The 26910-nt window shown below is 46.2% G+C and overlaps 1 protein-coding gene across 3 annotated transcripts in view; it reads left to right on the forward strand.

Annotated features, from left to right (window-relative positions):
- The window catches only part of ROCK2 (Rho associated coiled-coil containing protein kinase 2), a 1440935-nt gene that overhangs the window by 668402 nt on the left and 745623 nt on the right, over positions 1-26910 (forward strand). For all 3 annotated transcript variants that reach the window (XM_069605961.1, XM_069605962.1, XM_069605963.1), the window contains exon 5: positions 8606-8866. In XM_069605961.1, the coding sequence (XP_069462062.1) occupies positions 8606-8866 (261 nt within the window). The remainder of the gene's footprint in view (positions 1-8605; positions 8867-26910) is intronic.

A 26910-nucleotide genomic window follows, 5' to 3' on the forward strand; every position in this document is an offset into this window, starting at 1 on the left:
TAAAAAGAATATTTTATAAATAAACTTGTAAGACTTTTATCTTTGCAACAGGACTTCGCAAAAATGTAAAAAGTTAACAGTTTAAATGTAAGTTTGTGGGTTTTCATTTAAGACGTAGCCTTCACTGCCATATGGGGAACAGAAATGGTAGAGCATTGGACAGTCTGAGGAAAGTGGACATGCTGCCATTATGAAATTCAATACTGATATGCCGTATAATAATCTATACCCATATATAAAGTTCTAGATTTTTAGGGCGAATATTTCTCCCTGAAAAAGACGAAAAATTGTTAAGCGGACGAAACAAGGTCCTACAACCGTGAGACTTGGACTGCCATGCTCTACATAAAATATGTAATCTGCCCATGTGATTTGTTAAAATGCCACAACTGTAAAAATGTGCCATTTATGTCAAAACTGGGTTATGGCAAAATTAACTGTGGGAGGTTTTGAACATAGTAAACCCACATCATAAAGCTGATGTTGGGTTTCTAGAGTCTGATCAGTTAACAAGAAGGCGGTAACAATCACCCATGTCCAATCCAGTTGTTTAGGGACGTACTCGGCTAAGCCTGCCCTACCATATAATTCTGTGATGTCACCATGCTTTTTATAAAGGGTGGCTGACCGAACTCTCGACAGACTCTCTCCTGAATATTTCCAGCACCTGCATTGCCGATCTTCTACATTCATCTTGCGAGATTCCAGATTCCACTACAAGGCCAAAGCATAGCTGACACTACTTCAGAAATGCCTTCATCTAAAAATCCCACTAACAAAGGGGAAAAGCTGTGGTACCCTTTGTGGGGAGCATCCTGTAACCAGACCAGCTTCTTGCCCGCTAGCTGCATGCCTGCTGTACCTCTGTCATCCAGCTGTACTGCTATCCAGTGACCCGAATTGCCCAGCTGTTTGCTACCTGGTGACCCTAGTTGCGCAGTGACCAGAACCCGGTTGACTGTTCCAAAATCCCAAATTCAAGCGCGGACTGTGAGTATTCTCCCCATCCTATAGAAACACATAGCCTATCCCATATTGCCCCTTTGTCTTTGTTCCGCTCTTAAGCAACCCAATCTATGCCTTGGTAATTTGTCCAACTGTCAGAATTCTTTGTGCATCTTCTCTGTGATTTCCTAGTTTTGGCGCCATTCTTTAATTCACCCCATCTTTTAACTCCTTAGCGATACGTGGAATAATTGAAATGAATTCCCATATAGATCTGAACGTGGGGTGAACGGGTTAAGTTGCAAATTAACCCGGGATCCTACCGTGTCTTTCTTTAACAATATAGTTCTAATAATCTAGTTTAAGTAAAATCTGTTCTTTTCCCCAGCCGATTTTCTCTCTTTCGTGGCTTTATTTTACCAAAACCAAACCTCTTTTTATCTTGTAAATCTCATCCAAATGTTCAGCTACAACCATCCTTTCACTCCTATATTGTCCCTGTGATGTGCATCTATCTTGCATCCCAAAAACCGCACTCCAAATCTTAGTATTTCACCCGTTTTTCATAACTGTTTGTCATTTACAATGCCAATTGAGAAAAAAATTCAACCTTCCAAAGTGTGATTAGGCTGCATCGCGTTCTTACTTTTAACTTGTTTTTGAACTATATGCCTTTTGTTGACAACTTGCCTTGTGATTGCGAGTGTTCATATATTCCTGCTATTGTGAGAAATCATATTTGCCTCATAGATTTAACCGCACATTATTTGTCAATTTCAGAGTGTCATTTTCTGCTTTTGCAAAGGGCTTTTTGCCCTTAGTTTGTGAGGGAAGGTCAGATTTTGATTCTGTTTGCTGCACAATATCCCTGACTCCCTGCTGCTTCTTTCGGTCCATTCCAAATTCGATTCATAGGGGTTTGGGAGGGCATGGCAAGGGGAAATCTTAACTCAAGTGCTATCTACCCAAAGAGAAAAAGTGCTCCTATTCGTTTTTGCTTGGTATATGTTCTTGTAGAAGGTTAACCAAGTGTATTGTTTCAGTTTTCATTGTAGTTATCACCCCATTAAAATTTGTGTGATTGTTTCTTTGAATTTTTAAAATAAATATTGCATTTTCACCAACCGGCCTGGTTCATGGTCCATTGTGACCCGGGGTATTTGAACAAGGGTGTGTGAGACGGGTTGTGTGCCATCTCATATTGAATTTGCATAAAATATTGAGAAAGGCAATGCAGTAGAGCGCTTCCTCCAAGGCTAGGGGCAAGGGTCCTGGTCCGGCGTATGTCGCCCGATTGAAATCCTTAACAGCAGCTCAGACCAGGCTTCAGTCGGCACGGCTGTGTTTCTTTCAGCATTTTCTCGCCTTTGGGCTGGACGGACTCTTGATGTCGTTTCGGCGGTACGCCGACCCACTGCTCCTGGCTTGGCCTCGCTTCATGCAGCTTTGGCAGGACCAGGCTCTCCAGATCGTTTGCCTTCCAAGTGGCAGCGTTCTTGAGACTTCCCAGACTCTCTGCCCACTATGTTAACAATGTGGCTTTTCTTCCTGTGAGGGAGGGACTCCCTTCTCTGCGTGGACGCACATACCTGTATTGTGGTTGTTCTCTCATTGCTGGTGTCTAGGTGTGTTTAAGTTCCTCCCTGGAGTGAAAAAGAGGGTGCCTTTGGTCCTGATCTTAACAAGATGGCGGCAAGGAATACAGGTTAAGATCCAAGCCATCCACCTAAAAAGGGGCCCTTTATGTGATTGTCCTGATCAACCCCCATGTTATAAATCTGCAATGTTTATTAGTAATTAGAGGGAGGTTGGGTGGAATCCTCCCCAAGAAAATCCTTGTGGTGTCACCCCCATTGGGATTCCACTTGCCCTGTTCTCTAGGGACGATATTGCTTAGCGGGCTCACCCCTCTAGTCCCAAAGGGGGCTGCTCGAACACTACCTGGATTCATCACAGTAGCCAGCAGAAATGTGCCCAAAAACAGACCTTGATCTGCAACAACTCAACGGGCCTATGGTTTAGCTAAGGGGGGAAATATAGGTTCCCAAGTGCAGTTAGTTAAAGTAAAGATGCATCCATGAGTACCACGTATCTCCCCTGGGCACTCCATATGCTCCCTCTGAGAAACAACAAACCTGGCTCACATTGGTGTGATAAAACTACTTACAGGAGTTTTTACTTACTAAAATAAAGTCAACTAAATCAATAATTTGCTCACCCTCCTCAATGCACTGCAATGGGGTCCTCCTGGTTTTACTAAGTAGGTGCATGGCGAACTTCGCTTACCGGCTCAGCATAATATACTGCCTAGTCTTTCTGTGAGTGGATTGCGTCACCATAGATTTCCCCCTGCTGAACTGTCATGCAGATGCCTCTTCTAGACTCTTATCACTCGCACAGCATGGACTTGGGCTTCTCTGCCATTTTGCTCTCTGTAGATCTGCAGTGAAAAATCCTCCTGCGGTGTTGCCGCTCTTGACTACCTGTGGGTTTGCCGGGCGACACATTACATAAGCATTGTTGGCTATGGCAGACTCTGAATCGCGGTTATCTCTCAGTCCCAGCATTCCCCATCCCTCCTCAGGCTACTGTTTCTGTGCTGTGGTTATGAGTAGCTGCACATGCCCGGCCAAGCTCTAGAGCTCAACAGAGGAGCAACACGCTAGACTGCCATCTGGGCCACACCCCCTCAAATGCCTAATATTAAAGTACTTGGGCTCAATTCAGTGTGTGGTGCTCTATTTAAATGCTCATTAACATTTGCCTCACCTGTTCTTAAACTGTATTCACAAGTTACCTATGTGAACATAATTCTTCGCTTGGGATGCAGCGCACTCATCCTACCAGTTTGTACATATGAGCTTTGTTTCTTTTGATTTAGCCACCACCTCTCTTGGCCATAGGAGGCCTCCTATTGATGGCCTGTTGGGAAGCTTTTGTATAGGGGATACAGACACTGACCAATGGCCTATTAATCGGCATGAGCGTTTGTCTGAAGTGTCAATTAAGGACATCGATTGCTGGAGTACACACACATTTGTTTTCTTAGATGGGTTTCCTCGAAGTGATATTACTTTTGGCTAGGACGTTTTGAGTTGTTTTGCTGTTTCTTTACTCCCTTTTGCCACTTGGCCCGGAGGTCATGTCTTTAAGTATGCAATAGGAACCAGGTAGTCGACACTTGCTCTGCTAATTGATACAAGGCATCGTTGCTGTTTGAAGGCCTAGGCGAAGTGCTCCTGTTAACAAAATGGGGCCCCAAGGTGGGCATTGCTTCAAAATGGGTTAATTACCGAAATCCACTAGCATGGGCTTTCTTTTACAGACTCATTGCCCTAGATGTCTGGTTTAGCAATGGCGATGTTCAAATAGGTTTGTTCAGGAATTCTAAATCCTGAATGTACCCTCTCTTCAGAGGGCTGCTGTTAAGTCATGTGGCAGGGAGACCACTCAGCTGGTAAGGGGCCACAGTACAGGAGACTAGTTACATGTGATATGGGAGATGTTGCATCAGCGGTGGCCCCTCCGGTGATCTGGTAGCAGGCGACCACAGGAGAAGACACTGCTGTACTGGCTAACATCAGAAAATCCTCATGCAAGTAAAGGTAATGGCAAAGGGGTTTAATAATGCATTTTTAAAGTGCATTACAGGAAAAAAAAATCCGACGTGAAATGGATTGCATAGCCCCCTTGTTATTGCCAGGACTTATTTTGCCCTCATCCCCAAGTGAAGGAAGGTCGATGTGGGAATTACAATTTTCATTTACGCTGTCCCTTCACCTGCTTCTGTCTCAGTACACGGTTTTCTTCTGCTTGCGTAATGGCGCTCATTTTGTAAACCAAGAGAGCTCATCCTCTAATGACTGTTAGAACGCCATAGCCTCTGAAGAGTAAATTGGCAAATAACGTCATTGGGGAACGTAAGGATTCTGGAAGCTCGGATACTAAAGGACTTCAAGTAAACATTTTGGTATAGAGCGGAGGGACTTGGGGGAGTCTTTGAAAGAATACTGTAAACAGAAAGATTTTCATAAGGCCGATGTTTACTCCACCCCCTAAGCTAAAGCAGTTATCTGGCAACACAATGTGAAGAAGCGCCCACACTACAAGATAAGTGAGTGGCAGGGGAGTTGCTAGGTCTGGAAAAGACCCAGGGCTAAGCTGATGTCAGAACTGTTGGGACTGGGGGCTAGCTAGTCTTTTGGCTGTAGCTCCTGAGATTCTATCCGGGGCTACAACCAAAAGATCAGGGGCTATAGCCCCCCCTAGCAACGCCCCTGGTGAGTGGAATCCCATTAGAATCGGGTTTAATCAGAACTGTCATTTAGAATCTGGAAGATTTGAATGTGTAATGCCTGCTCTTCTTAGTTTAAAGAGATGGTGCACAGATTTTCCGAGTCCTACTTGGTGATCCTCCCCTCTCATGTCCAAATGTATCCTTCTCCTTCATTGCACACTTATAATCTACCTCCTTTGTGTTTCCCAAATGTATGCTCCCACAAGTTTGGTCCTCCCTCTTTCCTATGCTTTTCCTAGTGGTTCCTACACCCTATGTCCACCCTCTTGGCTCTGGTGGTTAGTGGATACCATAGCCTATTGGGCATGCTGCACCATGCACCCATGTGCCAATATTGCACCTGTCAACACCCTCATTCTGAATCCCCTTAAGAATGTTTACTTCACTTTCCATGAGTCTCACCTGAAAAGCGTTCCCCTTTATTACGTCTCACCATCCTTGTCAATAGTGCTTAAGGGTGTCACTGCTCATGGATCCTGCACGGTAAAAAAATCCCTATGAGCGCACATAGTTTACTGAGTCGGTTTTGACCACTCCCAGTTTTGCGGTGGTGTTAGGTTCTCACTTGCTAAGAGTCTCTACGCTTTGGACATACATATTGAGAATCTGGAAGAGAAACATTCAGGTAACATATTGAGAATCTGGAAGAGAAACATTCAGGTAGTGTTTATTGCCGCTGGTGCTGTATACTGAGGAGAAGTGTTTCCAAGACAAATGAACGTTCTTTGTTCCTACTTACTGGCTCTGCGAGCTGTTTTGGGGCTCTTGCCAGATCCTGCTGGAGGCGGCCACTTGGGTCACGTGATTAATCATGTGACTATATTCGGCTTCAAAACAATGAGGCTACCACCCTTGCGGCGTTAAGCCCTGGAGGCAGTAAGGGCTGGAGCCGCTGTTGTGCTGTTAGGCTGTGTGGCTGGACAATTCAGGTAGGATCCTTCAGGCATTATTTACAGTATACCATTTTACGAACCGGAGAGTATGAGGAGCAATGCACTCTTGTATACGATACTGAAACTGGAAGTTCTTATCTTTGACTATGCACAAGTCTACCTAAATGCAACATAATTGCCTGTTGAATTTAAAATCATTTTCTCTCTGACTGCTTTTGTTGGTTCAGCTGCGAGACTGTGGGGCTTGCCCTTCGATCGCGTCCACACCCCTGAAGTGATACTAGTTAGCCATTTGGTCGGTAATAAGCAGCCTTAAGGCTGGAACTCTACGTCTTACACTCATACGGAGAAGACAAGGAGGACACGTCGTTTCTTGACAGAACAACTTTAAAGTTTATTTTTCTTTTTCTTTTCTCTTTGTAACCCACATGCCGTATCATAGACAAGGTGCACAATCTAATTACAATCTTCGTGAACGCAATAGCAAGTTCTCTGACGCTCGAAGAAACAGTATAATGACTAAAGTGAAATATAAAAAGAAAGGACTCCCTGTAAAAGGAACCATCACAGATTTCTTTCCAACAAACATTCCTCTTGAGAAAAATTTCACAGTCATCGAAGGAGTAGATCCAGCAAACAACCCTGTTGAAATATTGCATGAAGTCACTAACTACGGCGACATAGATAACAATTCATTACTTGATCTATGCTTATCAATGCAGCGGGCTATGACACCAGCTCACCCGCGCCAATCATGCAACACTTCAGACTCCTTCCCCAAGTGTTCCATCCTTACAGGGGGCCCACGGCATAAGGTTATCTGCATCTCGCAATTTGGCCCCTTTTCAAGAGCCCTCTGTCCTCGGAAGTAATACCTAATCTAGTAGGGTTTCTACTTCGAACGGCCTTGGCCGAACTACAGTCCTCAGTGGCCTCCCTTCAGTTTTCTTTGAAAACTTTACTGAAAATGTGTGGCCGCATTCTAGAGACTACCCTTACAATCGCAGCGAAAGACGGAACGAAAAACCCTGCTGGGGCAGAAGAAAATTCGGATCCCAGCCCTATGGACAAAGCCCTAGAGGCGCCTCTTATCGACTCAATACCCGCCTCTGAACCACCTTATGAGTCAGAAATATTCTTCTCTCGAAAACAAAGAAGATTGGCTAGAAGAGCAGCCATGAAAAAAAAGCTGTGCACAATCGCCTCACCATTGCCCGCGACGGCCTTGCCAGGAAAACCGTCAAAAAGAGAGGTACCAGGGCATTGAAACGCAAAGCGAAGGGTTCAGGCTCTCACAAGATGGCTAATCCCGGACACTGCAGTTGATTCCATATGTAAGGAGTCAAATGTGCTTGACCTCGAAACAACTCAGCTAAATAACGATGTCGAGAAGATCTCATCCACTCCCAATAAAAGTTCTAGTCGAGGTCCCGTGGCAGTAAATATCCCCAATCCTCTCAGTACTAATGAGCCTCCTCCGTCTGATCAAATCAACAATCGCATATGCATTATTAAAAACTTGTATCAGCAGCACGAACAAAATTGGCTCACAAGATCAGCTTTTATGACTAGGCTCCACTCAGTACCTCAGCTTCGTGTCCTTAGCTCTGCAGACTTTGAATATGTGGAGCCTCTCTATGTGACCAATCCGAATGTTTCTGCTATAAACTGCAAATTCCTTGCAACAGCTCAGCTAATGCGAAGTTTTAAACGAAGTCTTTGGACCGTGGACATTGAAATAGATGCCGACCCTGAAATGGAAGATCGCAGTTGTCCGCGTAACGTGGCTCCTCCACTGAAAAAAGTCTCCCTGAACACAGATCTACCCAAGGCAGACAAAGCTGAGATTGAGGATATACAGAGAGTCTTAAACTGGCTGGCTGACTCTCTACCTCAAATTATAAACAAGCAATGAGATTACAGTATCGTCTCCTGGAATTGTAGAGGTTTCAGCCACCTATTATCGCCACAAGGATCGGCAGATATTCTAGCAGATCATCTGAGCATATGGTGGGGGGTGAGTCTGTTGCTGGTGGGTACAATCTTCAACAACCTGTGGGGCATAAGCCAAGATCACTAGTCTCTTGCTTGTTTGATGTTTACGTGTCTGCTATTCCAGTACGGCCAATTCAGTTGTGTGCTGACCCCCATAAAGGGTGGCTTTGCATGCCAGTTAGGGGTAGTGCAGCATTATGACAGACTTGTATATGATGCAGATGGTTGTGAAGGTGGTGCATGCTTGTAGGGCGAGTCAGTGCAGTTTTATCAGTTGTGGTACCAACATTTCATTTTGGTGATTTAAAAATATCAAAATGTGTGATGTAATTGCTACCTCTGTATACTGTTGAAAAGTAACAGGAACATTAATTTGTTTTACTATATTAGCACTCTAATGAATTTTGATAGCAATTATCACCTTTTTGGTCACCTTTGCTTATAGCTAACCTTTTTGTATTGTTTTGTATTACAGCTCTTTTGTGCCTTTCAAGATGATCGATATTTGTACATGGTGATGGAGTACATGCCTGGTGGAGACCTTGTAAACCTCATGAGCAATTATGATGTGCCTGAAAAGTGGGCCAAGTTCTACACTGCTGAAGTGGTTCTAGCACTTGATGCCATTCACTCCATGGGTTTAATACATCGAGATGTCAAACCGGACAATATGCTCTTGGATAAATATGGACACTTAAAATTAGCAGACTTTGGCACGTGTATGAAAATGGACGAAGTAAGTAAGACAAAATCCCTGGAGATCTAGTTGTCTAACAATGATACTGTGCACTTCCTGTGATTAGGGGTTGTCTTGCTACAAATACCAAATTAGAAGTGTTTCTTATGTCTAAACATTTTTCATTTTTACCATACCGGCTCTTAATTTCTGGCCTGAAGGAGGGGGTGTTATCTGATACCACAGCTAGAAATATGGACCTGTGCACTCTGTGGCTTACTGAAGTAAGGGGTTGTCAAATGGGTGGCATTTTCACTACGATTTTGTATTGAAATAATAATGGAAAGGGCCCATCTTTCCCGATCTCGAAAGGGTTTTCCCTACCTAACTAAAGAATACCTTGTGTGCTCGTCATCAGGGTGGTTGTCAAACTCAGTCTGTCCTCTGTCCAAACTAGCCTACTACTAACAAACAAAAGACATTAACATAAATAGTTCCGGGAGAATGACTCCCTGCCCTATAGGCGTGTTTCTATTAGTGTTTGATAGCAGTTCAACTTTGACTCTCTTCTCCTTGTTCAACAGCTCATCAAAGGTTATCTTCTCCTTGTTAACCTGGCCAGTCTCCAGGCTTCAGTTTGGTAACACTTTGCCTTAGTTTCTGATTCAACAATTATGTGGAAAACCAGGAGAATGACTTCCTTCTCCTGGTTCAGTCGTTGGGTATCTTTGGATAACTTCCTGCAGCAGTTTTTATCAATTTTGGCAATTCTTCCCAGGCTTCTCTCAGGGCTTGCTCAAAGGTTTTACACACCTTCTGGTTCCAGAACAGTTATTCTTTAACTTTCTTTACGTTCCTCTTGTCAGTGAGTGTAAAGACTGGAGGGGGGTGGTCGGTACTTCTGCTCTCTATATGGTAGAGGAGAAGCACAGAGGACCCCAGCCAAGATTCTCTGTTATTGGTATCGTGATCGAGCAATCAAGGCCTAGCGTTTCAGGAGGTGATGCAGGCTGGTTCTTAAGTACAGTGTAGTCCCCAAGCGCCCACAAAGGAATGTCCACACACTGTATTGGTTAAAACAGTCTTTATATAATTAATATTCAAGGTTATGTACACTATCACAATAACTCACCTTGTGCTCAGAAAATCAACAATGGTAAATATATACAGTTCTACAGTGGTACCACCAATATCATATTGCATTAAAGAGCATCGACTATACTGTCAGAATGTCACACAGATCAAATAAAGAGGAAACCAACATTAGAGAGAGGAAGGAAAGCAAGATGGTTGAACAATTGGCAGAATACTGGCCCCGTATCACTAGACACAGTTCTGTGTGGAGACCCCCCCCCAACCTGGGCAACCTGTAAAGCAAAGATGTATCACAAGCCCGGTCCATATATTTTTCTGAGTCTTATTTCCCTCTACAATAGTTCTACAGCCCCAATGTACCTGGAATTGTAGCGTTTGTCGACGGGAATTCGACGGCCCTTCTTGAGTGCCCTCCCTCACGGGTCGTCGAATGTCTGACGGAGAACCGGGTGAACTATGGCAGTGAAGTGGCAGCTTCGTTCCTAGCGGTGCTCGTCTACGACGGAACATTGGCGTCCTGCAAGGAAGAGGCGTGCGGGGCACCTCGGTGACGATAGTTGTGGACCGCAAAGAGATGATGAAGAACTGTGGCCCAGCAAGGGCGTCGAGTCGTCGCCGTCTCTGTGGTCTCTAGGTGGCGGGTAACCCACCAGCGGATGCTCCTCGGCGTGTTGACGGTCGGGCCTTCTCCAGTGGGATAAAGTGGGCGGCGAAGCAGACAAGAGCATCCGTGGATCAGATGAAGTTCTTAGGCAAACAGGAGCATGGCGGCTCCAGTCGGCGATGGCAGTCATCGACAGTGGCGAACAGTCAGAGCGCTTCTCCTTGGGATTCCGCGGCAGTCCCCGTCTCAGGTCGGCAGCCTGTAGGTCTGTCTACCAGGGAGCTTTGGCAAAGATCAGCTGGTGCACAATGGTCCCTGGTAGCTCAGGAAGAGGGTGCCTTACCAGGTCCTCTCTGGGTCAGTCCTTGGAGGCACAGCAGCTTTCAGATTGTGAAGGAGAACAACAGCAATTCTTCTCGTCCAGCAGGGCTTCAAGGTCAAGCTTCAGTTACTCGTCGTAGTGGACTTCAGCTTCTGAACACAAATTCTAGCAGTGAGAGGCCCCCAGATATACTAGTTGATCTCCCATTCATTCTGCTGGGTCACACTCTGGCATCCAATCGGTCAGAAGGGCATTCATGCAGGCAGGCAGCCAATCGGGCATACAGTGCATTCAGGCCATACTCCTCCCTTTCAGACACCCACAACAAGGAATGTGTATTGGGACAAGTACCCAGCCATTCAACACTACACACTGCGTTCATGCTAGTTTCGGGCAGGGCTATCTCAGTCTTTGTCTCTCATGCTAGAAACCAGACATCCACAGCAAGAAGTGCATATTGGTGTCACACTCCATTCACCCAGGTCCCACCCACAGGGTGTATCCATAACATACAGTCACTGGGAAGGCTCCAGCCAGTCTGGCCTGTCCTTCACAACAACACCATATATGGAACTTCCACCCAACAGCCGGTCAGGGGGAAGGGACAGAGTCAGGGCTTCCCATCATTTTTGGAAAACAAGGTAATAGAAAGCAAGAGTCCACAGGGGCCATCTTGTTTCTTATCAGGAATCAACTGATTCCAATGGCAGGGCATGGGTATCCCAAAATGGAGGCTACTCAGGGCACCTGTCAAATTCAGCATGGAGCTGCCACCAGCCCATACCGAGCTGCCACCAGCCCATACCCTGCTCTGTGGGCCACACGCAGGTGCCCAAAAACATACACTAGGGGCACAGGGTTGTACCCCCACCCATGGGTGCCATAAGGGTATCCCATGGGTCTGTACACCAAACCAAAAGAGAGCTGCACGGCCAGGAGTCCCACATAAACTCCTGTGCGGAAAACACGACAGAACACACGATAAAAAGCAGTAAAGGACAAGAATACAGAGGCCCTGTCCCTCCGATGCATTTCCAGCATCACAGTGAGTACAAGGGGGATTGTTCCCATATTGTCCCTGTTTCTTTCTACGCTCACAACAGAGAGCACTCTTTCGCTTTAGTGTCCTTCTTAGGGATAGTGTTAAGGTAGACTTCTCCCAATATGTTACTCTCTTTTAGTCTCTTTGACACAAAAACTGAGACGAGGAAGATCACTTGTGATATAATCTTCACACTTGGTACTGTTATCACAACCCTGCTCTGGAGACGAGGGAGATTATACCCAAGGCTTTCTTTCCATTCGATACTCTTGACACAACTACTGAGATGAGGGAGATTACTCACTATGGTCCTCCTCACAAGTTGAGCGGTATCCCGCCCAACTCTATTTGCGTTACCGTAACTTGGTCTGGCGCAATGTGCGCCGGATCCCGAGTTGCAGGGGGTGTGGTAAGCCGCCATTGGGTCCATTGGATCCAATGGGTTTGGGGGCAGAGGGGGCATTTTCTGCCAGACTTTTGATGGGGCCAGCCCTTAAATGCAGCAGTAATAGCGCCCAACTATGAGGCCTTATGTCTTCTTCCCATTTGGTACTCTTGACACAACTACTGAGATAAGGGAGCTCACCTCTGATGCCTTGTTCCCATTCAGTACTCTAACCCAATCCCCTACCGGGTCTCCTATGACTCCTATTACCTTTCCTCTGGTGGGGGGCATGCCATGGGTTCTTCCTGGGGTGTTGGGTTGCTGTGTTCCCACTGACACACTACTTTATTCTCCTTCCGCTCCCCGCTGTTGTGTGCTTTCCTCTGCTGGCTCTCCAGCCTGGCGATGTGGGTGCAGTTAATCGACTGCTTGGTCCACTTCATCGAGGTCACACCACGGTTGGTCAGTTCCCAGCATCCAGTCATTCCTGCTCTGCTTTACCCTGTGAAAGACTCCTGCACCCCGCTGTTGGCATCCTCCTGACCGGAGGTTTGCTTCTCCAGCCATACCTTCTTGCTCCCAAGTTCGAACTTCCCAGGTCTGCCAGGCTTCACGTCTGCTTAACTTCTCGGTGAGTCCTTTATCCATTTTTATGTCAAACAGCTGGGTCCGCCTCAGCGGAATGTCATAGTCCTTTGTTGGTGTCCATTGTGTATTCGTCATTACTCCTCTGGGCCACCTCTTCCCAGTACCTTCTGTACTTGGCAAAAGATAGTTTGCATAACTCCATAGATCCTCTTTGTCACAGTACTCTCAGAAGATGTCTTGCGATACGACTATGTCTATTTCAGTCTTCCTTATCTTAGTGATATCAATTCTTACAGGAAGGAAGAAGTATTGCAATAACATACCATAGTGCTTTCAGATTGTCTCTTGGCAGACTTTATGGTCTCAAAGGTAAGAGGGTTAGGGAGTTCCCTCACTAAACGTGAGTTGTTCCCATGAGCGGAGTCTCTCCCTGTGAGGTCCTGCTTTCCACCCCTAGGGGGAATGTTACTCACCTCCCTAGCCTCACAAGGAAGGGCTCCCTCCTTGCAAAAAGTGACAAAATACCATGAATTGTCGTAAATGCCAGACTGAATTACCTCTGAGTCTTGCAGAAATGAAAGGATAGGTTGGCTGAGTTTACACTTTTTCCAGCTGAATGGTTGCTGTCTTGAAGTACTAAGCAATATCCAGTTTTGGTGCAGTTCTACATCAACTTGACCGTCTAATCCAAAATGTCTTAATACCTTTTTATTTTCCACTGTTGCTCAGTTAACAAATGCTATCTTTAATTGAATTAGCTTAGATAACAGTTTATCTACCAGGGACTTAAGGTACGATTGTTACAGGTATAATTTTGCCATCCTATGTGACTTTCTTAATTGGTCCTTTATGTCGAAAACTACCAACTTGCTGGTGATTTGAATCCTCTTGGGGTTTATTTAAGAAATACATTACAGTTTTACCTGCATTAATTAAGATTAAAGCAGTATTAATTTAACTTTGACTATCTAGCCTTTAATGCTGCTTATGGACACAACGCTATTCTTGCTCTGATAATTCACAAAAATTCTCTCACTAATAAACCCATCAAATTATAGAAGGTAATTAAGAGACAATCATGTTTAAGTCAAAAACTCCATCAGATTTAATTTAATAGTTCTGTATCCCATTCAAGACCAGAGACCTTACCTCCCCGTGTTTTAGGATGTTGTAACAAGTCAGTCAGTCTTTGCACACATGAACCCCCCCTGCTTCTGTTATTGACATTGCCCTGTAGCGTGTGAGCAACAGCCAGTGCCAGCAGTTTGTACCCGTAGGCCCTTTTAAGCAAGGTAGCACTCTATGGGATGGATGGGGATGCAGAAGTTATTCAAACATCAATAGACCGACTCAGGAAGTTGGCAAATAGTTAGCTGTTTTTATTAAAAATGATCTAAAACGGGGAGTACCAAGGACATCAATGGACGTCTCGCAGCATAGTTCTCAGCGATTTACATAAACACACTTTTATAACAAAAATTCGTCATTGCTGATGTCATACTACGTGTCAAACTACAAAAACCTAAGTAGGATAGTGGTAGGACAACGGGGAACAGCTAAGTATACTTTCTATGGGGGATGGAATTGTGATTGGGTCTCTACAGTCAGGTGGACAACTAAGCCCACCCCTAGTGCAAGTCCTCGTCAGTGTCATAAATTACAAGACGTTTCATTGTGTCTCAAACTATAGTGCTCTTTGATACATGGCCCTATACCATTGGTTAGCACGCTTGTACCCTTCTTGAATATTCCACTCCCTAGCAGCACGCAAGCTGGTACCCCAGGTGCAGGTGGGTTGGGCTTGACCATGCCTCCCCACCCAATTAGGCCATCATCCATTATCACTCAAGCAGTCTGCCAGGAGGATAGTCTTTGAACTTGGCCGTGCAAGTATCACTGCTCCTGGAAATAGAAGGGAGTGTGAGCATATTCTTATCTTCAAGTCTCAGTGTAGCTTGCCCAAATTCTATTTCCACCTAGGCCCATGTGACTGGAGACCGTGCTTTGAGCTCCTTCTTTGCATTTAATACGTTTAAAATGAATAAAACTTGGCACTCATTGTCTTCCGTCGTACCTTAACAGGAGCTTGCTTCGCCTCTCACTTTCATTGCATCTTTCCATGATAACCAGATTCTTGGCTGCCTCACCCTTGACACTGGGCCAGATAAGCCTTCTCGACTCTTCCTTTGCCAGCTACTACGCCACACTTTCAGCCCTTCTACTTAGGAGATTCCAGTTTGCCCAAATTCGATGTGGCACATCCAGATTCTATGTAATGGCGGCATCGCCTGCAGTCTATTCACTATGTATAGCCAGCCTATATGCATACTTAGTCTACTTGCGTTACTGCATCTGTAGATTTATAAAACGGCTTGCATTTTCTTCAGTGCTCTTTGCACGTGTGATCTTCATTCCGCACGTAAAGGGTCACTCAATCCTCTACTTCGTCCATCAGATTATGTATGGTCTTTACATCTTCTCTCTCAGCATCTCTTCTTGGCACCTCATTTCATGTGACGCCACTAGTCTCCTCATCCCTCCGTCTTTACATGCTCTTCAGGGATTTCTCTCAAGACTGTCAGCTCTTCATGGATACATGAAGAATGGTTTTCTCAATGGATACCTTGTTTCGAAGACTTGTGTTATGGGCATCATTACAGGTGTCATGCTTGTCACCATTTCCGGTTCCCAACATATAGGCTAGATAGGGGCGGGACTTCCAGTAGAGGATTTTGGCTCCTCCTCTACACTCCCCCCTCTGGTTGATTCATCGACCACTCCCTCATCAGTCTTCACATCTAGACATCTTCCTCTAAAATAGTGTTTCTTTGGAGTCCATATTTTCACCACACCTTTCAAAGATCCTGCTGATTTGATATGGTCATCAACACTGCAAGTCATGTGACTACATCGTCCATTTGGGCTACAGTAAACCCATCTTCCTACATTCTTCTTGTGGTTTCTTGGATACAGGAACTTTGTTCCATCAGGTGCATGCATGCTGCCTTCTATGTACTTTCTGATCTTTTCCTCAGTCAGCTCTGTGGATCCAAATGCAGATTCAACATCGATCATGATCTTCATTCCTACTGCTTTCTTTGCCGTCTTCTTGAACTGTGTGATTATTAACCTAATCACACAGAATCCAAACATGATCATCACCAATAATGCTCCAAGAAACCTGAAGGTATTCGCCATCCATTGTGGAACCCATGAGAAGATTAATGCAAACCAGCAGTCATCGGCAATATCTTCCACTTAATCTTCCATCTTGGTGTACAAGTTGGTCAGTAACGTTATGGCCTCTGTCAATGTCCCATTCTCGTCATCGTGAGAAGGTATGAATGTGCAACATGATTCCTCGATTTTGGCACAAACACCTCCATCCATCGCTGTGATCGTATCCAATACAAATCTATTCTGGAGAGTTATTAGTCTTATAGCTCTCAGCGCTTCCTTGATAGCATTGATTCGCTTTATGGTAGTGTTGCCTGCAGGAGCTCCCAGCGAGTGATTTGTAACCACTTCGCATTCACTATTGTTTGGATCCCTGGCATGAAAATAGTCGTGAATATTGCTTAAGTCTGACTGAACAACCTGTGTTCATACGGAATAGAATAAAAGGCTTCTATTGATTTGGCTGAAAAGTAATTTGCTCTTTGTTCAGTTGAGAAATCCAAGTGATCGCCTCTTCCTCATATGAGCATCAGCCTTTGGAAACTCTCCAATGTCCCGGTCACTCTTTGGAATCACCAACGCTGGAACATGAACGATCACTATAGAACACAGTCCTCCCCAGTCCTTGGGCAACTTCATATAAGCTCTGGATCCACAAGCCCAGTAGTGGTCCATTATCACTACTGTCCCATTCTTCATGCCTGGTACATCGAAAATTCGTTCACATTGTTGATTCATCCCGACTTTTCTCTTGCCTTTGTTTCGGAAACACAGCTCTGCACTAGCTAGAGGCACTATCTGCAAAGGTCCTCCTTTATCATTGATCCCATGTCAGCAACTTTACAATCTTCGGCCAATGATTGCTTTCATTTTCGGCAGAATTTACAACTTTATCATAATATCCTGAACGTGCCAATGCCCTACATTTGACTAGGCCTTCCTCCCATCCATCTGGAGAAAGCACTGTTCCCTTGACTTTCAGGCAGCTGACCTCTCTCATTGCATCTTTGTATTTCGTCATCATTTTTTCCTTGACAATTGAGCTTTTTGTTTATTTCCCATCTGATTCCTGCTCCCATCATTCCAGGCTTTTCATATCTTATCACGTGATCTCTGGTGTGTGCTCTTGTCTTCAAATCTTGCACATAATCATCTTCTGAAGTTGTCCACTCGGTTATCCATAACAAGGATGTTTTTCGACCCTGAAACTGACCTCTTGTATGGCAGAGTGCAAGGTGCGTCAGGCAATGAACTTTCTGGGCTGCTACTTCTATAGCTATGAATAACTAAGAATTCCCCAAAGCATAAGGTAGGAGAGCACAAACATAGAAGCTCTCCTCAGAGGTTCTTTCTCCTACCTTGTTCATGTGCTGATAGCACGTTTCCCGAACGTGCTGTACTGTCTAAATAATTATTTAACTCATAATCATCTTCCCTCGTGCGTCTCCTGTGTCTTCCTTTCATGTAGTGAGTGCTTTCAAAATTCTCAAGAAGTAGATCAGTAATCATCCTTCCTACAAGGGGAACCATAGGGACATTTGTCTTAGGTCTAGGCAACCCTACACAAACTGCTGATGTAGGGAAAATCCCAAATGGCCTTGGTCTTTCGGGTACAGGCAACTGTTAGTCACTGGAGTGGGGAGAATCAAGGGGATTTCTGCTTTCTTTGGACCAGTAAAGCAAACCGTGTGTACCAGAAGAATCAGGAAAACAATGATAAATGCTGTGCATGCATATATAATACAAATCAAGGTGTGGGGTAACTAGTAACCGGGTGTGCAAAGAGTTCAACCAGTTAAATGTTAGTGATGATCATATTAACTGCTCAGAAAGGGGTACAAATCGAGTATTAGCTGCGGTTTGGGAGGAAAAGAAGGGCTACCCAAGCCCAACTAGCCCAAGTCAAATATTTCAGTATTTCCCCTAGTCTGCGCTATAGCTTCAAATATATAAGATTCAAAAGTAATACAAGGGGCAATTGTCTGCCTGAGAACAGTGAGTAATGTATTGACATTGATCATAGACCGAGCATATATCTTTGTGGTCAAAGTCCAATTACCAGAACAGAAACCTGCAAACAATTTATGAACAAACACATTTTCAATTGCATTTTTCAAATCAATTCAAGATGTGTGCACATGCTAGTTAGTCACTCCCAGCTGAGCACAGCCTAAGTGTGCTCAACTTATTTGTCAAAACCAAATCAAATGGAAGTAAAATGTACTCGGGCCACTTGCCCAGATAAATGCCTGATTGCACAAACCAAAATAAGACCAAGTACAGGAAACATTGGCCAATTGTCCAGATAGATGCCAACACGTGTGTCGACCCTACGGGTCCTCTTCAGGGCACTTCATACTGGTGAAACGATCCTAGTATCAAATATCCTTTCTGAAATAATGTCCTTATTGTCAGAATTCTTTATCTTGACATCAATTATATTATTTTACATATATAACGCCAACAACATCATTAAGAGGAAGCAAAAAGGGTGGTGGGAAGGGAGAGAAACACGAAACGGAAACTAATATTAGGATTTTCTCAATTCCATTCAGTACATAGGTACAGGTACATGGGCATACAGTAATTAACGGGAGAAATGCACTTCTGGTTTTCCTTCCCTATTCAAACATGCCACCTTCCTTCCTATCCTTAAACCCTCCTTGAAATTCCACACAATCTCCCCTTTTCCTTATCTTTCTAAGCTCCTTGAACGTGCTGTGTATTCTCGAATCTCAACTTGAATTTCCACAAATTCTCTGCTTCGCTACTTTCAATCTTGTTTTCGCCCTCACCGTTCCACTGAGACTGATCTAGTCTTGGTCTGTGACTCTCTTCAAGCTACACTAAACACTCTTCTCTTCTAATTCTCCTTGATCTATCAGCAGCCTTTGGTACTGTTGAAGACACTCTTCTTCTTTCTTCTCCTTCCTCTCTGGGTTTCTCCGGTTCTGTACTAACCTGGTTTAAATCCTATGTGGCTAATGTCACCTATTCTGTCTCATGTCCTGGGGTAATGTTTTTCCATCTCTCTCTCATGGTCCCCCAAGACTCTGTCCTTGGTCCCCTCCTCTTCTCACTCTATATTTGTCCTCTTGCTGCGATCATCTTCCCTTTCGGTCTTTTCCACCACTTCTACATGGATGACATTCAACTCTTTCTATCCTTCTCTTCCTTCTCATCCCAGATTCACACTACCCTTTCTTGCTGTCTGCCATTCAATCCTGGATGGCCAATCACTACGGTTTTAAATTCCTCCAACCGCAACTCTTTAGGGAAACATGATTCACATTGACTATTAAATACTCTTCTGTACATAATGCTCCTCTCCTTCTTAATCTCTTTTCCCAGAAGAGCAGCCTTTTTGTCACTCTTGTTTCCCCACTACAAAGGTAGCCAAACACTGACGAGCATAGGGTCTCAATCTGCCTCTCTTGGCTTTCGCATTGTGAGTTTATACCAGCGTATACCCAATGTTGCAAAATGCATAGGACAACATGTTTCACAGCTTAGGGGCCTTTTGTTAGCCCCCTTCTGTCATTGGCAATATAGGTTGTATTGTTTTTGCCTTGATTTTAGTTGCTTTTGGCTTGGGCAATACTTGCGGATATTCTCAACAAGATCAGGCCATCAGCTTGCTGGGTTCTCCAGGGACTCACATGTTCACAGTTAGTCATTTGCTTTTGGTATACAAGACTTTTGCTGCTGCTCAACAGTTCAGTATTCAGATTTGCTTTTTGAACCACTCTTACGCGACTTCTGCTCTACTGCTGAATGCCTGCTTTGAAGATGCGAGTGGGTACGGAGCGCTCCGGGGTCCTTACCAGAATGTGGTCTCACCGGGTATGACCTGCGCCTCCTGTACCCTCGCTGTTCACAGGACCTTTGATTCTGTGGCTCCTCGCGACCCGACAAACTGTTTGTCGTCCACCTTCGCCCACGCCACCTGCACTTGGAGCTCCTTTTGCTCCTGTGGCCCTCTGAGCCAGCCACCTGCTCCTCAGGATTTGAGAGACACAGACCCTCTCAGGACCGACAACCAATTTTTGCCACACGTAGGTTGTGGCGGTCTCCCTATCTTCCTGCTTCTGTTGGGGCTGCCTGCACAGACCATGCTGCTTCTGCTTGTAACAACTTCTTCTGCTTCTCTTGCTTCTTCTGCTTCTCCATGGCCTTCACCTGAGGGGGCTTTTTAAGCCTCTCTGGCTCCTTCAGGTATGGGTCATCTGAATGAATGATTTGACCACTCGTGCACCATTGTACCTTTTTAGTCCTCTTCCTCTTCCTCGTCCCAGTACCTGTGGTACTTGAAGTCCCTAATGGGAAAGTCCTGTTTTTGTTTGATTTTTACTTTTAAACCCAAGTCCATTATTTATAATATTCTTAAAAGGAATATCATAAGGATTAGTTACCAGGCCTGATTGAAGCTGGGAAGGAAGTTTTTAGGTCATATTCACAGATGTCCTTTCACTATACTTTTGGGTGTTATGGAGGTTATTTATTAGCTCTACCGGTCTCTAGGATTTTGGACCGTTTTTCATTTCTCCCAAGGCCTAGGATTGGATTTTTTTCACCCCTAGTATGTGTATCTTGTGGAATGAAAAGATGTTTATTACAACAAGCCATTACATACTTGGGCATTGAGGGGACCTTCTCCCTAGAGGAATACAAGTACAGCGTCTCATCCCACGGAGCCCACTTATTCGCCTGGGCCCTTTCACCTCTGAGGTAATCTTCTGGCGGAACAACACCCCCAATGTCAGGATCGGAAAGTGTCTGCCTTTCCCTGGCCACTTGGTCGGAGACTTTGGCAGTGGATTAGTGGGGAGTCTTTAGGATTCATCAAACTACTCGTTCCTTTTACACCACATCTTCTCTCTCTCTCGTTCCTGCAGAGCACGCCTTCTCAATATTCTCAAATTGAGACCTTTACTTTCCTGCAAACAAACTCTTAATATTCTCCCTCATTTTCTCTTGAGTCCGTGCTCTGGTCTTCCTGCCTTCTACCTATACCCACTCAAATCTATCTGTAACTCTATGATCCATCTTTTATTTTCTTTGTCTGCCCGTGACACTCTTATTCCTTCTCTTTCCTGTCTACACTTGCTTCTTTTCACTCTGTCCAAGTGTTACGTTTTCTGTTCCTGGTCTTCAAATCTCTCTATAACCCTCCCCCCTAATCACTCCTCACTTGTATTTTTCTACTCTACTTATCATCACTCACAATCCTTTTCTTCTTACTGTCCCTCTTCGCCCCTGTGCTCAGTCCCTGTTCCGACCCTTTTAATCTCCTAGCCCCCCTTCACTGGAATGCACTCCCATTGGCTGTTCGCTCTCCCCTCTCATAACTTCTGTTTTGAACTCCCCTTAAAGGAAATCTTCAATAGCTTTATTGGTTTTCTCGCATGCTGATTTATTTTGTACCATTTTTAATGTTGTGCAGCGATGTGGCATAAAGTAACAAGAATAAAGTGAAAATACTTAAAGGCCACTTTCCCAATGGAGTGGTTTCTGACCTGCACTGTACCGTTCCAGCTTGTCACAAACCTATGCCTTATTTACAGCCTCTCCCCGTGGCGTAAGGGAAAAGTTCATATCTGTAGGGCTTTAGGCCTGTTCTAAACAAAACAGTCTCTTCATGTGTCTTTGAATAGCCGACACTCTACCAGCTTGGATCAGAACCCCTTTGGTTTTTACCCCTCCCTGGGGTCTCTGGTTTCACACCCTCTTGTGGGATATCCACTCTCTCTCTGCCCTTCTTGGCCTTTTCAGGCTCTCGGCCCCTTTCATACTTTTTAGTCTCACCCCAGCATGGGGTATTCAGATTCTCGTGCTGTCTTTGGCACCTGTTGCCTCAGCCCTTCTAGGTCTCTTCTCCTTCTCAGCCTTGTGTAGGGTACATGAATGTTCACCCTGTCTCAGGCTATCTGATGCCTTAACCCCACTTGGGCCTGTTGCTTTCTCACCCCAGCTTGGGGTTTGTGGGTTTTGGCCCCGTCTCGGGCTATCAGATAGTCGGCACCTACTCGGCATGTTGCTTTCTCACTCCTCCAGTTTCCCTGAACGTACTGCATACCTGGCTTTTAGCAGTGATGCTCCTCCGGGGAGGTAACAGTGCAGTTCAGGCTTTTCTCTGGTCTTCTGCATTGATGTGAGTGTCTGTGTGACCCATCAGTTTCTTACAGGACTTCAGCACCAAATCCAGCTGGTGCTGGTCAACCACATTTTGGTTAATCTCTTCTCGTTTCAGCAGGGCTGAGTCTCTCCAGCTCTCTGTCACATTAGCTAGTGAGAATTTATTTTTGGTGAGTAAGAAATGGTGTGTGTGTGTGTGTGTGTGTGTGTGTGTGTGTGTGTGTGTGTGTGTGTGTGTGTAGGGTTATAATTGAGGCAACGGGTAACCTTTTATGGCTGGTGTGACGAATCACAGGTCTACTCCCCAAGGTGGAGCTTCTCCCTCTGAGACAAGGGAGCTGAGCCTGCTCCGCAAAACCCTCCCTAGGGTTTAGGCAAGTGGGACCTCACCGGGAGGAACTCCCCCCCCCCCCCCCCCCCTTTGGGGACAAGGACTCGCGTTCCTGAGAGGAGCTCCCTACGCCAACAAATGTAATGGCATACATGGGACTACCTGATAAAATTGTGGCATCCTTGTCTGTGGCTAAAGGCAATGCAAGAGTAAATCCAATCACACGAGAAAAGGAGAATGTCTCTTTAATGCAAGACGTATATTGAAGTGGGGAGAGGAACCTGGTGCGCAGGGGAAGTCTTATGACATTTCGCCAGCAAGAGATGGAGCGTAAGCGAGTCGCGAAGCCTGCGACTTGTGAAGGAGTAGAGAATGCCAGGACGAGGCGCTGGAGAACTGGCGTGTGTAGATGCAGGAATAGTATCTGGTCAGTCGAGAGAGAGGCAAGCAACCTGGAGGTGGCATGACCACAAGCAATATGTGGTGGGCAGGACACCACAAGAACAATGCTGATACCACGGGTTAAGAAAGTAGGCGCACTTCCAATGAGCAGCACCAGTGCAAAGCAGGAGTCTGACGTGGGTATGAGAACATGAAGGCGAGAAGCTGTGAGACCGAGCGGGAGCCGTGGCCAACAATTGGCCCCTACCAAATAAGAGGTACTCGTGTGACCTGGAGGCCAGTCGGATATCCCCATCTCTCCGAAAACTTGTCCCAGTCACACGAACAAAAAAGCAGGGCTAAAGTTATGTGATGGGAGTTGGATACAAATATCTAGTGACTGAGAGAGGCGTGATGAATCTGACAATGTCATCACTTCTTTTCCTGAGGAGACCCCATCCTACATGGCAAGGGGATGTTAGCTGCTAGCTGATCCTGCCCTTGGGGGCGGCTATATGAGGGAGGACCATTTGGGGGGGGGGGTAAAACTCAGGAGAATTACAGGACATTGTCAGAGGAAACCACAAAACCCCCTTTTCCCTTCAGGGATGTTTCCTCAGTACTCCTACGTCCCGTCCCCTTTCCTCCATACTTGTGTGACATTCTGTCCATCAGGACGGGACCGGAGCACTTTTAAGCATAACATTTTTTACTTTATTGTCCTTCTTTTATTTTTACACAGGGCCTTCACATGTGACCTCTGCCCCGCCTTCCTGAGCTCTGCCCCGCCTTCCTGAGCTCTGCCCCGCCTTCCTGAGCTCTGCCCCGCTCATCGCCCTTCAGCCCTTTTCTCCGCTCGGTTGGGGTCGGATACACTTGCATTTTAGGTAATATTTTTCTTTTTGTTTCCTTGTCCTTCATTTTCCTGCTCCGGTTCCACAGTCTATGCCGGAGCGTACTCTCTCTGCCTGGAGTGCGTGGGCCTGGAACACCGGTGGGTCTTGTGCTTCTACTGCGACTCCCTCTCTGTCCGGGTGCTCCAGCGTCGGCTTGTCAGGTGCGAGGAGGTGTTCCAGCGTATTCCTCCTCCACATTTACAGCAGTTAATTGAAGAAAAAAGGAAGCAACCAGTAAGTTTGTTCCTTTTTAGGGCACCCCGGCCAGGCCACTCCTTGTGGGTCCGGGAGGTGCCCAAGTGGCTCTGGTAGCAGGGTTCTCCCTGAGGTGTCCCGAAAGGGATCCAACTGGCACTCCGGAGTTTCCTCTGAGGTTCCCTGCAAAGGGGCTGCCAGGACCGGATCTTCATCCGCGGTTCCTCTTTTGGGGGCTTAAGTTAAGTATAGTACTTCTGGGGGTTGTGGTCACCTGGATCATTCCCAAGGTTTCCAAATCTGGAACTAAATGTACAGTCTCTCATCTCAAGGTTCCTGTTAAGGTGACTAAACGTACCAGGGTTACCCTCGAGTATCCCCGTCTTGGGGCTGGATCTAGGACCAGTAAGATTGAGTGGCCACCTTTTGAGGGCTCTGGCTTCATTGGGGTGGGGGGGGACTCCAAGTCTTCCCAAACTCATAACTGTGGTCGAACAGATCCTGCTGAGGGGGTAAAGAAGCCAGTTAAACACCTTAAGACTTAGAGTACCGACTCTGCCGAGGTTCCCTTACTGGGGGCTAATTCATCAGTAGTCTCTAAGGAGTCGCAAAAGCACTCGAGATCTGCTAGCACTGGCTCTGCCAAGGGTTCTTGTCACAAGGCTAAAATGGAACACATGTCCCCTGATACTCTTGTGGTGACTACTGCCTCACTGACACCTGTGCCTGTGACGCAGTTCACCTCAGGCGTTAACAAATTGGCGGTCCAACCCCTGTGGTCTACGGTGGCCATTTTTACTACCTATCTCATACCAACGGCTAGTACCGAGGGGCCTGTTTTTGGGGCTGAGCAGCCTTTTCCATGTTTTGCGGATAATAAGAATGGATTGGCATGCTCGGTCTCTGCTGCCACACGGTCTTGCTCCCTCTTACATCTGCTCCCTTGGTTTATGTGGATCCAGGTGGTGAACGGTCCTGGCAACCATCCTCTTTGCGATCCTGAGGGTATGCCCCTTCAGAGCGGCCTCTACCCACTCCAGTACCTAGGCCTTCTTCTGAGGATTTTTTTTTGGCAAGTTTCGGACGCTTATACACTCTGATTCAATGAAGGCATACTTTAAGGATTTATTTGAGGAAATGTATCCTAAGCCACCTGAACCTCACCCTGCTCGGGCAATCCCTCTGCAGGTCCTGGTAGTGCCAACGCCTCACCCCCTTCCAGTGGGGCCCCTCCTCCATTTTCACCTGTGCTAAAGACTCCAGTTGCACAGTCAATCCTGCCCTCTGGGCCTGAGGTGCCATGTGCTTCAGATCAGGATTCTATTTCTGCTGCACTGGATAAAGACCAAGTGGACCAGGACAGCGTCGCCCCGCTCTATTAGAGCCTTTCACGACCGGGTGGTGGATATGATGGCGTTGATAGACATCCAAATACCTGAGCCTCCAGCTCCACAAGAAGGTGTACTTTCTGGAGCTTTTACTCAGTTGACACTGTAGCCCAATGGCCTGTTTCTTCAAAAGGATTCCCTGGCCGAACCCTGAAAGGTCTGGGGAAAACCTCATTCCGGGCAACACCTAAACAAGAAGATTGTCATATTTAGGTGCTGATAATAGTTTACATGATCTGGTTGCTGAATGGTGTTCATCTGTGTTCTGAGACCAACCACTCTGACGCTTGAGTTGATCTGAAATGAGAGATGCTAGAGGTCATACACATGTCAAATAATTATGCAGCTCATCACCTAGCAGTTTCGCAGTACTCTGGGCATCACTTCTACTCCTTGATGGAAGTGTAAGAGGCATTCTCATTTGCCTCCCTGTTACTAGTTCATGGAGGGTGAGGTGGTGGTCCGACCCAGGCTGATTCCATAGGGTATGTATAGCTGAGGGCAGGCAATATAGCCATCCCTTCTTCAAAGTCAGTTTGATCTTGGCAGCCCTTTCTTTAAGGAGGCTGTTGAGTATCTCACATATTCCGTTTGCTTGCAGGTGATAAGCAGAAGAAAACATGTTTATTATTCAATAATGGTCCTTTCGAGGGGATTGGGTCCTCCGACGTATTCCATATCTATGACATGTAGTCACCACAGCTGTGCTGCTTCGGAAACTTTTTCTGCGTCCTGCGTCGATGACGTCGATGCGCCGTCGTCGAGGACCTCCTCGGTTTGAATGCCTCGACTCTTTGGAGTTCTGTTCTTCTCGGTTCTTCGAACCTGTTTGTTTGTGAAATTCCTTCAGAAGATGTCTTCTTCGTCTTCGACCCCGCGTCCGGGTTTCAACAAGTGCGGGGAGTGTGGGTCCAAGATGTCGGTGACGGACTCGCACGACGCCTGCCTCTGCTGCCTCGGGGAGGCCCACGACACGGATGACTGTATCGACTGCCAGTCGCTCACGTCCAAAGCCTTACGCGAACGTAAGAAGAAGTTGTCGGTAGGTCGGGTGTCCAAGCCCCGGAAGTCGAAGTCTGCGGGGCTTTCGACGGATGATTCGAGGGGTGACTCTCCGTGTCATCGTCGGAAGTCTCGTGGGTCTCCTCCTAGGAGTCGGTCTCGCCACTCCTCAGCCTCTTCGAGGCATTCTCGGAAGCGCCGACACCGGTCGTCTTCCAGGTCCTCTTCGGAGGGCTCTGCCCGGCACGTCGCTTACCCCTCCAGCCGTGCGACGCCGGGGGAATGGGCTTCCTTCGGGAAGAAGATGCTGGCGATTCTTGAGTCGCAGGGTACTCAGCCGTCCGCGCCCCCGAGTGGGGTCGGTCGTGTGAGGTCGAGAGACACCGCTCGCAAGAGTGGTCGGCACGAGTCACGGGAGAGGTCCCGTTCGGACAAGGGGACTCGTTCTCGACGTACCCGTTCCAGGTCCCGGTCCTCGACGCGTTCGAGACCGTGTGCACCTGTGAGGTCTTCGAAGAAGGCATCGACGTCTGTGGCGTCGAGGGCGTCGACAGGCTTTCTCG

This window comes from Ambystoma mexicanum, chromosome 4p, assembly GCF_040938575.1.
Source record: "Ambystoma mexicanum isolate Mex_15411 chromosome 4p, UKY_AmexF1_1, whole genome shotgun sequence".
In the NCBI taxonomy this organism is placed as follows: domain Eukaryota; kingdom Metazoa; phylum Chordata; class Amphibia; order Caudata; family Ambystomatidae; genus Ambystoma; species Ambystoma mexicanum.